Here is a 14,915-nt window from a genome sequence, read left to right on the forward strand (position 1 = left end):
CACGGGTTTACCGGAGAGGACATTAGATTTATTGGAACTCATACATACTGATGTGTGCGGACCAATGAGTACGACAGCTAGGGGATGATTCCAATACTTCATAATCTTCACTGATGATTTTAGTAGATATGGGTATGTCTACTTAATGGAACACAAGTCTGAATCCTTAGAAAAGTTCAAAGAGTTTCAGAATGAAGTAGAAAATCAGCGTGGCAAGAAAATTAAAGCACTGCGATCGGATCGTGGAGGTGAATATTTGAGTCATGAGTTTAGCAATCATCTAAGGAGTTGTGGAATTGTTCCACAGCTTACGCCGCCTGGAACGCCTCAGAGGAATGGCGTGTTTGAGCGACGTAATCGGACTTTATTGGATATGGTTCGATCAATGATGAGCCAGTCGGACCTACCTTTGTCGTTTTGGGGATACGCTATAGAAACAACAGCTTTCACACTAAATAGGGTACCGTCTAAGTCCGTAGTTAAGACACCATATGAGATGTGGACTGGGAAGACTCCTAGTTTGTCTTTTCTGAAGATTTGGGGTTGTGAGGTTTACGTCAAGCGACTTCAGTCGGATAAACTCACTCCAAAATCGGACAAGTGCATGTTCGTGGGATATCCAAAGGAAACTTTAGGATATAACTTTTACCACCGGTTAGAGGGCAAAGTGTTTGTCGCCCGGAACGGTGTGTTCTTAGAGAAAGAGTTTCTCAGAAGAGAGAAAAGTAAACAAAAGGTGTATCTTGAAGAAGTTCAGGATGAGCCAGTGGGACAAGATTCAACAAGCGATGCTAATGTAGCAGAACAAGTTGAGACGTCTATGGCAAGAGAATCACCACCACAACCACGAAGGTCAGCAAGGCTTCGCGAGGCACGAGAAGAAGTGCTATTGTTGGGCAATGGGGAAGTGTTGTTGTTAGACAACGATGAACCTGCAACATATGCAGAAGCGATGATGGACCCAGATTTCGAGAAATGACAAGTCGCCATGAGATCCGAGATAGATTCCATGGGAGAAAATCAAGTTTGGAACTTGGTTGACCCGCCTGATGGTGTTAGACCCATAGAATGCAAATGGATCTATAAGAAGAAGAAAGACATGGATGGAAATGTTCACATCTATAAGGCTCGACTTGTTGCAAAGGGTTTTCGACAAGTTAAAGGAGTTGACTATGACGAGACATTCTCGCCAGTAGCGATGCTTAAATCTATTCGGATCATTCTAGCTATTGCCGCATATTTCGATTATGAGATTTGGCAGATGGATGTCAAAACAGCTTTCCTTAATGGAAACCTAGATGAGGACGTGTATATGATACAGCCCGAGGGTTTTGTCGATCCGATCAATGCTAGAAAGATATGCAAACTTCAGAAATCCATTTATGGGTTGAAGCAAGCATCTCGGAGTTGGAACATTCGTTTTGATGAAGTGGTCAAAGGGCTTGGTTTTCATCAGAATGAAGAAGAAGCTTGTGTTTACAAGAAAGAAAGTGGGAGCGCTGTTGTATTTCTGATCTTGTATGTGGATGACATATTATTGATTGGGAATGACATTCCTATGCTGGAGTCCGTCAAGGCTTCACTGAAAAAGAGTTTTTCTACGAAGGACTTAGGGGAAGCAGCATATATTTTGGGCATAAGGATCTATAGAGATAGGTCGAAGAGGCTTATAGGATTAAGTCAAGATACGTACATTGACAAGGTTTTGAAACGGTTCAACATGGAACAGTCCAAGAAAGAGTTCTTACCTATGTCACATGGTATACACCTTAGCCAGATGCAATGTCCTGCGACGGCTAAGGAGCGGGAGCGCATGAGTAAGGTACCATACGACTCAGCAATTGGATCAATCATGTATGCCATGATAAGTACACGCCCAGATGTTTCATACGCTATAAGTGCTACGAGTAGGTACCAGGCTGATCCAGGTGAGGGTCACTGGACAGCGGTAAAAGGCATTCTTAAGTACTTAAGAAGGACTAAAGATATGTTTCTGGTATATGGGGGTAAGGAGGAGCTCGTTGTAACTGGTTACACCGATGCTAGATTCCAAACTGACCCAGACGAGTTAAAATCGCAATCAGGTTTTGCGTTCACAATAAATGGTGGTGCTGTTAGTTGGAAGAGTTCCAAACAGGAGACTGTGACTGATTTTACAACAGAAGCCGAGTACATTGCAGCTTCTGAATCTGCGAAGGAAGGTGTTTGGATAAGAAAGTTCCTCATCGAGCTTGGTGTGTTTCCTAATGCATCTAGCCCATTGAACCTCTACTGTGACAACAATGGGGCTATTGCGCAAGCTAAGGAGCCAAGGAACCACCAAAAAACAAACACGTACTGCGGAAGTTTCACCTCATACGGGAATTCGTTAGGCGGGGTGAGATAAAGATATGCAAAATACATACGGATTTGAATGTTGCTGATCCTTTGACAAAACCTCTTCCACAACGTAAGCATGAGGCACACATGAGATCTATGGGTATTAGATATCTTCTAGATTAACTCTAGTGCAAGTGGGAGACTGTTAGAAATATGCCCTAGAGATAATCATAGAGATGAGCATATTTCTTTGTATCCATGATATATATATTGCTTAATTGAATATCCATGGAAGGCACCTTGTATTGATTAGCAATTATGTGAATTGTTTGTGAGATTCTTTACTTATATGGTTATTCTAAATGATGTCCCTAGTCAGAGTCGATGACTAGCACATGTATTAGTTGATGACTACATTTCACAAGTCATGAACATGGAGATGTTAAACTAATAATGTGGGCGCATGTATGACATGAGGCTGGACCGACCCAACGTGAGATATTGTAATAAAGTTCTCTTTTTGCAACATGAATACTGTATCCTTAGACCTGAGATTGTCGCATGTTCTCAAGATGTGAATTGACTTACTTAGGGACTATCAAACGCTATTCCGTAACTGGGTAGTTATAAAGGTAGTTTTGGGTTTGTCAGGAAGCATGTTGTGAGGCATGGTCAGTCAAGATGGAATTTGTCCCTCTCTTTGTGAGAGAGATATCTCTGGGCCCCTCGAGTGATTGGATCAAGAAATGCATGGTCGTGCTAGGGTTAAGAGTTAACCATTGAAAGGATTCCAATTCACAGTATCGAGAAAGAGATGTCAGCTTAGAGCCAGACCAAATATCGTGAGACAAAGGGAACAACATGTACATAATGTTGCAATGGTTCGTCTGATATGATCTTTACGTGCGCATAGGAGTTGACATGTCTTGCTAGAGGCCGCTGTCAATTATTGGGCCAAGTAAGAGTACTCGGGCTATGTCTATTTGTACGTGAACCTATAGGGTCACACACTTAAGGGGAAGGAAGCCTAACTCGGATTAGATCTGAAATTAGACTGGGCTTTAGGGTTACTGATGGGCCTCGGTGTCAGAAGCCCACCATAACGCCTATATAATGAGGGGCGGGGGCGCGGTTAGGCTTAACCTAATTCGCCACCAGCAAACGAGTAGCCGCTCGCCTCTCGCCCTCGCTAAGCCGCCGTCGCGAACCTAGCAGTTCGGTACGCGGCGCTTCCTCCCTGTACGTGTGGATACCTCGGAGGTGCTGCATCTGGAGCACTAGGACGAACCGTGCGAGGACGTGAAGGACGCCGACGACTGCACGGCACTGCTCGACGCGTTCGTCTACATCGAGACGTCTTCTGCTGCTCTGCGCGTCTAGTGGTAATTCCATGACCTATAACCGCAGTAGTTCTTGGTTTTATGGGGTTGAAAATTTTGTTTTTCGCTAGCGTAGCCTCCCCGTAATCCTTCAGCACGGCCATGCATTTCTTGATCCAATCACTCGAGGGGCCCAGAGATACCTCTCTCACAAAGAGAGGGACAAATTCCATCTTGACTGACCATGCCTCACAGCATGCTTCCCGACAAACCCAAAACTACCTTTATAACTACCCAGTTACGGAATAGCGTTTGATAGTCCCTAAGTAAGTCAATTCACATCTTGAGAACATGCGACAATCTCAGGTCTAAGGATACAGTATTCATGTTGCAAAAAGAGAACTATATTACAATATCTCACGTTGGGTCGGTCCAGCCTCATGTCATACATGCGCCCACATTATTAGTTTAACATCTCCATGTTCATGACTTGTGAAATGTAGTCATCAACTAATACATGTGCTAGTCATCGACTCTGACTAGGGACATCATTTAGAATAACCATATAAGTAAAGAATCTCACAAACAATTCACATAATTGCTAATCAATACAAGGTGCCTTCCATGGATATTCAATTAAGCAATATATATATCATGGATACAAAGAAATATGCTCATCTCTATGATTATCTCTAGGGCATATTTCTAACAATGCCAACCCGCTCTAGTATGTCGATGACGTACTGGCGCTGATGAAGGAAGAGACCCTGGGACCGGCGCTCAGCGGTGATGCCGAGGAAGTGGTGGAGGGGCCCAGGTCCTTCATCGCGAACTCCCGCTGCAGGGCGACGTTCGTGCGCTGTAGAAGGTCGGCGGTGGATGTCGTAAGCACAATGTTGTCGACGTAGAGCAGAAGGAAGACGGTGTCGTCGCCGCGTCGGTAGATGAAGAGGGACGTGTCTGACTTGGCCTCGACGAAGCTGATGGAGGCCAAGTAGGAGGCGAAGCGACTGTACCAGGCCCGCGGCGCCTGCTTGAGGCTGTAGAGGGAGCGGTTCAGCCGGCAGACCAGATCCGGACGAGCTTCGTCGACGAAGCCGGTGGGCTGGCTGCAGTAGACGGTCTCCGTCAAAGTGTCGTGGAGGAAGGCATTCTTGACATCGAGCTGATGGATCGCCCAGTTCCGGGAGAGGGCGAGGGAGAGGACGGCGCGAACAGTGGCGAACTTCACGACGGGGCTGAAGGTCTCGTCATAGTTCACTCTGGGGCGTTGGGTGAAGCCCCGAAGGACCCAACGGGCCTTGTAGCGGTCGAGGGAGCCGTCCGAGGTGAGCTTGCTGCGAAATAGCCACTTGCCGGTGACCACGTTGGTGCCTGGAGGACACGGCACCAGGTCCCAGGTGTGGTTGGACAGGAGGGTCGCGTACTCCTCCTCCATAGCGCGTCGCCAGTGTGGGTCGGCGAGAGCAGGGCGAACGGAGGAGGGGACCGGGGAGGCGTCCGGTGGAGTGGTGGTCGTATCAGCTACCAAGATCAGCCGGTCGACGGGTCGAAGAACGCCGGCGGCACGCCGGGTCACCATCGGGTGGACGTGCCTGGGGTCGCGGTGGATGTCAACCGGGTGATACACCGACGGCTCGGAGCGGTCTGCCGGGACGTCGGGGGCCGGGCGTGGCCGACTCGCGGCGGTGATATACGACGGCAGGGTCAGCGAAGCGCACCGCGCTCGTCGACGGGCCCAGGTCAGAAGGTGTCGAGGTAGTGACGTGGCGGCGACGGTGGTAGACGAGAGCGGGGTCGGCGAAGCGAGCTGTGGTCGGCGACAGAGCCATGCCTGGTGCGAGAGGGGTCGGTGGGGCCGTGCGTGGCGCAGGCGTGGTCGACGGGGTCGCGTGTGGCGTAGGAGGGGTCGACGGGACCGCGCGTGGCGCGGGAATAGGCGCGAGCTGCGGCGTCGAGGCCGCACGGGGTGCGGGTAACGGCGCAAGGCGGGGCGCCTGGGAGGAGGTGGAGACCGGATCGGACTCGAGGAGGGAGTCGAGATCGGTGGGTGGGGAGGGGCCAGCAAGGGGAAACACATCCTCGTTGAAGACAACGTGACGTGAGATGATGATGCGGTGAGAGGCGAGGTCTAGACACTGATACCCCTTGTGGTCTGGGAAGTAGCCAAGGAAGAGGCAGCGGGTGGAGCGAGGAGAAAGCTTATGAGAGGCAGTAGCGGAAGTGTTAGTGTAGCAGGCACAGCCGAACACGCGAAGGTGGTCGTAGGTGGGGGCTCTGCCGTACAGGGCGAAGTAGGGAGTAGGGTGGCTCACCGACTTCGAGGGAAGACGGTTGAGAAGGTGTGTGGCGGTGTGCAGGGCCTCTGCCCAGTAGTTGGCAGGGAGAGACGCCTGGAAGAGAAGGCAGCAGATCATATTGGTGGTGGTGCGAATCATGCGTTCGGCCCAGCCATTTTGGGCAGAGGTGTAAGGGCACGAGAGACGCAACTGGACGCCATGAGAGAGAAAGAGCGGAAGGCGTGGTTGTCGAACTCGCGACCGTTGTAACACTGCAGGGCACGGACCGAGCGGTAAAACTGGGTGGAGACCCAGGCGAAGAAGTGTGTGAGGGTGGGGAACGTGTCAGACTTCAACCGAAGAGGAAAAGTCCAAAGAAAATGGGAAAATTCATCCAAAATCACCAAATAGTATTTATAACCAGAAAGACTGAGTACAGGGGACGTCCAGAGATCACAATGAACCAGGTCGGCGTGCAGGGTGGGGGCCGCACCCAGGGAGGTGGCCCAGCCGGCTGCTAGAGAGGGAGCCACGCCTAGGTGGGTGGCTAGGGAGGGGAGCGCGCCCAGGGGGGCGAGCAGGGACGGGCTCTCGCAGTCGGGTGCGGTGGGGGCGGCCAGGCCCGCGCCGGGGGCGGCGGTGGAGGCCAGGCCCGCGCCGGGGGCGGCGGTGGAGGCCAAGCCCGCGCCAGGGGCCGTCGCAGCAGCGGCGGCCGCGTAGGAGAGGTGGCCGGCGTCCATGGGGGCAGGAGTTTGCCGGCGGGAGGAGGGGAGGGGGACGGCGGCCGAAGTTGGGTAGCCGGCGGCTGATGGGAAGGAGAGAAAAAAGAAACTGGCTCTATACCATGAGGAAAACCCTAACCCTAACAGGGGCTGGGTGCTGTATTAATAGACTTGAGTGGGGTGGCAAAGACAATAGTGGTGGCTGAGGTGCCGATGGCGCCGAGGGGGGGGCTGAGAGGATACCTTGGGCTTAGGGTTGGACGAAATGCTCGTGGCTCGTCGGCTCGCTCGATTCGTGGTCAGCCCGGCTCGGATCGACTCGTTTGAATTTTTTACGTGCTGAGCTGACATCCTAGCTCGGTTCGTTAACGAGCCAACTCGCGAGCTAAACGAGCTATCACATTTCAGCAAAACGAAACTATATGTATATCATTTACGTAACAATTGATGAACATGTTATATGTATGTGTGGTGTCTATAGACTATGAGTTAAAATAATGATTGATGAACTGTATCTATGTGTTAAATTGGTCTATGCGAATATAATTGTGGGTTAAACTGATGAGCATGTCTGTGAATTGATGAGTGTTAATTTGGTGTTACATTGATGTGGTCTGTGAAATTATGAGCATAATTACTATTTTCCATTGTTAAATTAGTTTAGAATTAACTAGAAATTGATTATTATATACATATTAGTTTTTTTTGCTCTACATCGCGAGCTTAATGAGCCAGCTCGAGTCGAGCTAGCTCGTTAGCATAACGAGCTAGCCCGAATTCGAACGAGCCGAGCCAAGCTGGCTCGATATCTAGTCCTACTTGGGCTGGGCATTGTCAGATGAGCCGGCTGGTGCAGAGTTAGACGTGGTGAAGGTCCACCTAGGAATGGGACGGGCCACATGGAGATGCGGCTAGTCCATAGATTGTAGACAGAGGGTCAAGGAGCTTCCCCATAGTCACGCCCACCCCATAGCCACCCTTCCATCACCGACGACCACCACCAAACCCCACACTGCCTAGGCCCAAGTTGGGAGAAGGTATGCGTGGAGCTGGACACTAGAGAGATAGAAGTGCACGATGGCGAGCCCCCAAGGCAAGAGTGGAGGAAGGCGGCGTAAGGACTGGCCCCATAGGTGGAGCTATAAAGTGCAATAGCGGTGTAGGAACAAGGAGGCGCCCCTTGGTGAGCTCCTCGAGGATGAAGTCATTGCGGGCCCTGTGGAAGGACGGGAAGGGAACTGATCGAGTGTCCAAGTTCGAATGTGATTGTAGTGCTCATTAAGGCCACGTAGAAGGTTGAGGACAAGCATACAAACAAAGACAGGCTCCCCAAGGTCACAGAGGGAGGCCACCATGCCTTTCATCCGGTGGCAGTACTCGGTGACAGAGAGGTCCACTAGATGAAGGTCCTGAACGCGGCAGCAAGATGGAGAGCACGAGCCTCATGGTTGCCAAAGAACTACTCCTCGATGGCAACCCAGGCCTGGCGAGCAGTGCCACCACGCTCATGAACGACATCATGCGGCTCAACAGTGACTGACCCAAGGATCCAGGAGAGGACCACACTATCCATCTGACACCAGTAGGGGATAACAAGAGATGTTGTTTCGGTGAAGATGTGGTCGTCAAGGGCGTAGCGCTGCAGCGTGAGGAGGACAAGGTCGCGCTAGCAGGTGCTGGAGGAAGCAAGGTCGAAAAAGACAGGAACCAAGGAGCGAATGTTCTGAACACCTGCCTTCTGTGCACAAAGGATGGCGATGGAAACCTCATACATCGAGGAGGCGTCGACCATCGGATAGGTCGAGGAGGGATCGAGGTCGGAAGAGACAAGCAGATGGCTCTCAACCTCGGCAAGCTACCTTCCGAGAGTATGAGCAGTGGTGCGTTCGTGCTCTAGGCAAGGGTGGTGACGCGTTCACACTGCCAGATAGCATCCACAACAGTTTTAGCAGTTGTGAGGGCCACAACCAAGGTGGAGTGAGTAGTCACGATGTCGGACGTGGAGCAGTGTGGGGCGCCCGGGGCAGGGGGGCCATGCCTAGGCCTGTGTTGGCCAAACCTAGGTCGACAAGGACAGTTCAGGAGGCGATTGAGGATAATGGCTGGATTAATGATATTCCTGGGAGTTTATCTGTTGGTGCACTTGCAGACTTCCTGCGTATTTGGAATTTGGTGGCACATGTTGATCTGGACCCCCATAAGGAGGACAAACATATTTTTCGGTTGGCTGCTAATGGCAAATATTCGACTAAAGCCGCTTATGAGGGGCTCTTCATTGGATCTGTGGAGTTTGAACCTTTTGAGCGGATTTGGAAAACTTGGGCTCCGCCCAAATGTCGATTCTTCTTGTGGCTGGTGGCTCACAAGAAATGTTGGACAACAGATAGACTTGAGAAGCGGGGGCTGGATCATCCGGAAAAATGTCCTTTATGTGAGCAGGAAAGGGAGACAATTGACCATCTGCTTGTGAATTGTGTTTTCTCAAGAGAATGTTGGTTCCTCCTTCTAAGGCAATTCGGGCTGCAGGGTTTGGCCCCCCAACCAACGGATATTAATTTTATGGAGTGGTGGCATCAAACAAATGAAGCTATTCAGGGGTCCTTCAGAGATGGCCTAAACTCCCTCATTATGCTGGGCGCTTGGATTTTGTGGAATCACCGGAACAGATGCATCTTTGATGGCCTTTCCCCTAATGTTGCTAATTTCCTAATCCATGTGGGGGATGAGCGCCGTCTGTGGGAGACTGCCGGGGCCAAGGGGTTGACATCCCTTGTTGCCTCCCTATCTCATGTAGCCTAGAGTTTTTATAGATGAGTCAGTCTATGCTAGTTTCGTTCAGGCCGCCGTAAGGCGTCAGTTGTACCCCGGTCTATGTTAGACCTTGTTTATTTCTTCCTTTAATATAATGATACGCAGCTCTCCTGCGTGTTCGAGAAAAACCGTCAAGCCACCGGCAGCTAGGCCTGTGCCTAGGCCGGGAGTGGCCAGGCCAACGATGCCTAGGCTAGGGCCGACCAGGCTAGGGGCGCCTAGCCCGGCAGAGGCCAAACCACCACTCGCAATGGTAGGGGCAGACAACTAGAGGCTGGGGATGGTGGTGGGGTTGGGGTGGAAGGAATCCCAGCATCTACCAAAGACCAATGAGGGAGGAGAGGAGAGCCCGTAGGGGGAGAGGAGGGCCGTCGACCATGGTGGTGGCATCCCTAGTGGGCAGGCGACGGCTAGGGAAGGTGCAAAAGAAAAAACTCCAATGTTGGAGAGTAAAAACCCTAAGTCATTAATAGTGATCTTTGTATTACATATACCTAACACTAGTGGGTTACATTGGCTGGACTCAAGGTGCATAACACTGAGACAGATACAAACAGTCTAACAGAAAAAAATCTTACAATGGGGTTTACTTCTTGTATTCTAGCTAAAAAAGATAATGATTCGGATGGCAGACTGTAGAGTGTACCTTACTCTTTCAGGTGATAGTTGATCGAGTATCATATTTATTCTTTGTGGTGCATACTTTGATGGCAATGCTGCTCCAACCAGCCATTCTTCTGGTGGAAACAACTGCAATACAGTTTACAAGTATTTGAAACTGAAGTCTAAGGATAACAATGAGCAGATGAAGTTACAGTTCAAACAGTAATGAAATTGTACTCAGTAGAATGTTTGTTGATTAGTGTTGTCAATAAAAGAGAATACCACAAGACAATATATTACCTACAGAGATAAATTTATATTAGAAATAACTGCAATAGCTGGATCATGTAATAAGTTATAGCGAAATATACCCGCATAGTTGAGACAGTACGCATCACATAGCTTATTGGATCAACTTTGTCTTGATAATGGAACTCCATTTCATTTATCGCTTCAAGCTAGAAAATGAATATATTAGCATTTATCTTTTGTGTACCTGAATGTAAATCAATTCATTTGTTCCACAAGATGCTAAACACATGCAGAAGAGTTGATATTATGACTTATTAACCAGTATTGGCAACAAACAACTAAATATTTTGTGGAAGTGTCAAAAAAATATTTTGTGAAAGGAAAATATAGCGTGAATACAAACAATTCGTCGAATATAATAATACTCAATATCTAAACCATGACCCTTTCCATTACCTCATTAAATATCCACTCGTGGACTCCGTCTACTTTTAATAGATGAAGATATTTAAAGATCAACCCAACAATATCCTCCATGTGTTCTACAATGTACAATTTTGCATATGGGCATAAAAGGCTTAAGTAATATCAAAGTGCATCAAACTAAAATATTTATGCTAGTTAATGTAAACAAATATTAATGAAACTGACCATGACCAGCATCGGTGAGCCTGATGCTTACTGAGAAAAAGGAATATTCATTACTGTCAGTGCTCTCTCCAGCCATTAAGTTCATGGCCCATCCTACAGTAGCCAGATTAGATATGTTACAGTTTGACAAGTAAAGGATGACATGACTATATCTCGAGTAGATAAGGCCAGCAAAAGTATAAGGGTGTGTTTGGTTCCACTTCCACCTAACTAAAATTTAGTTCCTGTAACATCGAATGTTTGAATGATGATTATGGATAATTAATATAGTCTAATTATAAAACTAATTACACAGATGAAGACTAAAAGACGAGACAAATTTATTGAACCTAATTAAGGGGGCGTTTGGTTTGAATACTCAATCCACTCTAGATGAGGTGGTGCATCATGAGTCCATTCCACAAATTTGGTGGATAAACTCATTCTTTATGTTATTACTAATTATTAGCCTATGAGAAATTATATGGTGATGGGTCAACTCATTCCATTCTACAAACCAAACAAAAAAATGAGTGAGAAAATGATGGACTACCTCATCCCTCAAACCAAATGCGCTGTAAGACTATATTTAATACTTGAAATTGATATTCAAACATTTGATATGACACAAACTAAACTTTAGTAAAGGGAACCAAACAACCCCTAAGTACAATAACCAACTGTGGAAGTGAACTTACCTAGTTCCTTTATAATATGGAAGACGGACCCCTCGCCTTCATGCCCAATGAGGTGACTTAGATAATGGCAAGGACCTTCTTTGTAAAACTGGATGCTAGGAGTAATTGGCCATATAATTCTTAGATAGTCCCCTTCTTCTATTGGTAGTGCTTTGACAAGAAGCTGTATAACAAGTATATGAGAAATCGCCCACATTTGCCATCATTAAACCAATATTTTCTCTAATAAAGAGAACTGTCAAATGCTCTGAAAATAGAGCTGTCAAGCATTCCATCTTCTACCTGCAAATGTTCCTCTGAAAGAGGATGACTTGGACATTTGAAGCATCTCTGATCAGTGTTTTTTATGTCACTAAACATACGCTCAACCAAGCCCTGAATGTAATCGAGGCTCTCTACAAAATCATTTAATCAGCAACAAATAGGCTTATTTACTCCAATGTACTAAATTGCAGCACTTACCCTTTCCATAAACAACAAGGTGCATAAGGTTTGCTGAATAATTCTTGTAAAACTTCAGAAGTTCAAGTCTGATGTCCACGCCCCTCGCTTTTGGTTTAGTTTCTAGTGTTTCCCAACTTCCTGATATATTAAATAGAAAACTAGAAAAAATCAAAATGACAAATCCAAAACTTATTACATATTTGGGATTAAAAACTCCCATGAGTACACAATAATGCATGGCCAGAAGATGTCCCTGGATTGTTAGCTTGAACTGAGTTGTAACAATCAGAACTCTATGCTTCTATTAATGCAATTATGTGCGGCTCTGTGTGTGCCAGAGAGAGAAAAAAGTACTGACAGAAAGTTGGTTACTGTAGCTATGTTGTTTACTGAAGCAGACAGACCTCAATGCCTATATAAGTAGGGTACTACATGTATGAGTAACCTTTGTGAGTGATTTAAAAGCAATACTAGTAGCTCCTTTGGCTGCTCTACTATGTATAGTTCTTGCTTCCCAAATTAGTTAGGTCCAACAACTAACAAACATAATAATCTGCCAAATGAGTAATCACTGCAACTATCTGAACTTTGAGTATTCTTACCTGTACTGAATTTGTGGTAAGGGTGATCCTTTGAAGCCAGATGCTTTTGAAGCTGTGAGAGAAAAGAAGAAACTGAGGCAGCAATGTAGCATGGCTATTTGATTAAAACTTTAAAGTGAAATGGTAAGTTCGAAAACTGTAAGATATTTTCAGGATAAGCAAGACTTAGACAATGTCGATTCTTGTTCCAAAGTGAGTATGGTGGCTACAAAAAATGTGCACTGGCGTTCTCGTCTCCCAAATCTGCTTTACAGAAGCTGGGCGCTGCAAGCTAGGTGGTTGTGGCTGCAGAAATCCGACCCTAACAGGTCCTAGATTGGTCTTGATATCCCTGTGCAACCACAAGTCAAGGCGTTGGTTGCCATTTCAGTGATCTCCCATGTGGGAAACGGTAATGATACTCTCTTTTGGACAGATAGGTGGTTGAGCGGGAATTCCATCAAGAATTTAGCTCCAATAGTAGTCTCAAAGGTGGACAAGAAGTTGACCTCCTCTAGAACAGTGACTCAAGCCCTTAATAATGGTCAGTGGATCAGAGATAGCAGGTTACCTCTTACTTTGGTTGGAATGCAACAATACCTAATCCTTTAGGACTCTCTTCGTGAGGTTGTCCTGATATCATAAACTGACCAACATGTATGGAGGCATGAGTCATCGGGGCAGTTTTCTTCCAAATCTTGTTCAAAGTTCTATTCTCCGGTTCCATCACCTTTGAGCCATGGAAGCATTTATGGAAATCATCCCCCCCAAAGTTCAACATCTTCTAACTACATGTGTTTTTGCACGTCAGTTCTGGCATGGCATTCTATCCCCTTTTTTCTAGGACATATTTTTTTCTCGAACACGCAGGAGATCTGCGTATCATTCCATTAATAGATAGAAGAAGGTACAACACAACACACACACGACACAACAAGACACACAAGACGCAATACAGCCACCACACACAACCACTCTGAACAAGACACAAGACTATCCCCCTGGGTCAAGCATAAACACAAGAGTTGAAAGCAAGTTCAACCCTTTAGCCCCGACACTACACCACATCCTGAGCTCATCGCCAGCGAGGGTGAGAGTACTCGCCAGGCTCGGCGACCTCCCATTGAACACACAGTCGTTGCGATGGCGCCAAAGGCTCCAAGCGCCAAGAATAACTAGAGAATTGAAGTCTGATTGGAGATCACGGGGAATCTTCTCCACAACCCTGCTCCACCAGTCATCAAGGCTGCAAAGAGCATTGTCTGGTGAAAGATTAGGCAACCCAGACCTGCGCAACAAGAGGTACCAGAACTGTCTTGCAAAGACGCAAGAGATGAGAAGATGTTGTATTGTTTCCTCTTCTTGGTCGCAAAGGGGACACACACTGGGGTGGGGTAGTCATCTTTTAGCAAGACGGTCTGCGGTCCAGCATCTGTTGTGCATGACAAGCCAAAGGAAGAAACTGCACTTTGAAGGTGCCCAAGACTCCCAAACGCGCTCAAATGCTCCAAAAGAAGTGGATCCTAGGAATAGCATATCATAAGCCGACTTTGAAGAGTATTGGCCTGTCGGAGAAAATTTCCAGATATGCTTGTCTGGCACTCCATCACTAATGGAGAAATCTGCAATGACTTCACTAAGAGTTAAAAAATCAGAGAGGACAGCCCAAGTGATGGTGCCTCTCAAGTCCCGAATCCAAGCCATCTCCACGATACCTTCTGCCACCATTCTCCTATTGGCAATCCTGGTCGGGACGAGGGTGAAAATATGAGGAGTTGGATCCTCAATCCTCTGCCCCATCAACCATCTGTCCCTCCAAAACAAGGTGTTACGACCATCACCTACTTCTGTAATCAAAGCTGTAGAGAGGATAGATTTCGGAATGCTGGAACTCTGGAGAGGTAAATCAGCCCAAGACTTCGAGGGGTCTGTTTTTTTCCAACCACAACCATCTCACCCGAAGGGCCCAATTCAACTTTTGTAAATCTGAGATGCCAAGTCCACCAAGCTCCTTTGAGCGTGTCACTTTGCCCCCAAGCAACTAAGTAGTGGCCACCGAGCACATCCTTTCGACCTTTCCAAAGAAAGCCACGTCTAATCTTGTCAATGGCTTTGATAGCCCACTTAGGTAAATCCAAAGCCATGGCGTGATATATAACTGTTGTCGTGAGTACATGCTGCACTTGGATAGCTCTGCCAGCTCGAGTCATCAAGTCGGCCCTCCAATTAGGTAAGAGGTCCGCAAGCCTATCAATTA

General features: G+C 47.3%; 1 protein-coding gene across 9 annotated transcripts in view; it reads right to left on the reverse strand.

The window, feature by feature from the left end:
- The window catches only part of LOC103636601 (insulin-degrading enzyme-like 1, peroxisomal), an 85,468-nt gene that overhangs the window by 52,967 nt on the left and 17,586 nt on the right, over nt 1–14,915 (reverse strand). For all 9 annotated transcript variants that reach the window (XM_020542555.2, XM_035961956.1, XM_020542560.2 and 6 more), the window contains 8 exons: nt 12,680–12,731; nt 12,096–12,215; nt 11,916–12,028; nt 11,634–11,796; nt 10,957–11,049; nt 10,762–10,847; nt 10,425–10,511; nt 10,097–10,200 (listed from right to left, as the gene is read on the reverse strand). In XM_020542555.2, coding sequence (XP_020398144.1) covers nt 10,097–10,200; nt 10,425–10,511; nt 10,762–10,847; nt 10,957–11,049; nt 11,634–11,796; nt 11,916–12,028; nt 12,096–12,215; nt 12,680–12,731 — 818 coding nt within the window. The remainder of the gene's footprint in view (nt 1–10,096; nt 10,201–10,424; nt 10,512–10,761; nt 10,848–10,956; nt 11,050–11,633; nt 11,797–11,915; nt 12,029–12,095; nt 12,216–12,679; nt 12,732–14,915) is intronic.

This window comes from Zea mays, chromosome 8 (genome assembly GCF_902167145.1).
Source record: "Zea mays cultivar B73 chromosome 8, Zm-B73-REFERENCE-NAM-5.0, whole genome shotgun sequence".
In the NCBI taxonomy this organism is placed as follows: Eukaryota; Viridiplantae; Streptophyta; class Magnoliopsida; order Poales; family Poaceae; genus Zea; species Zea mays.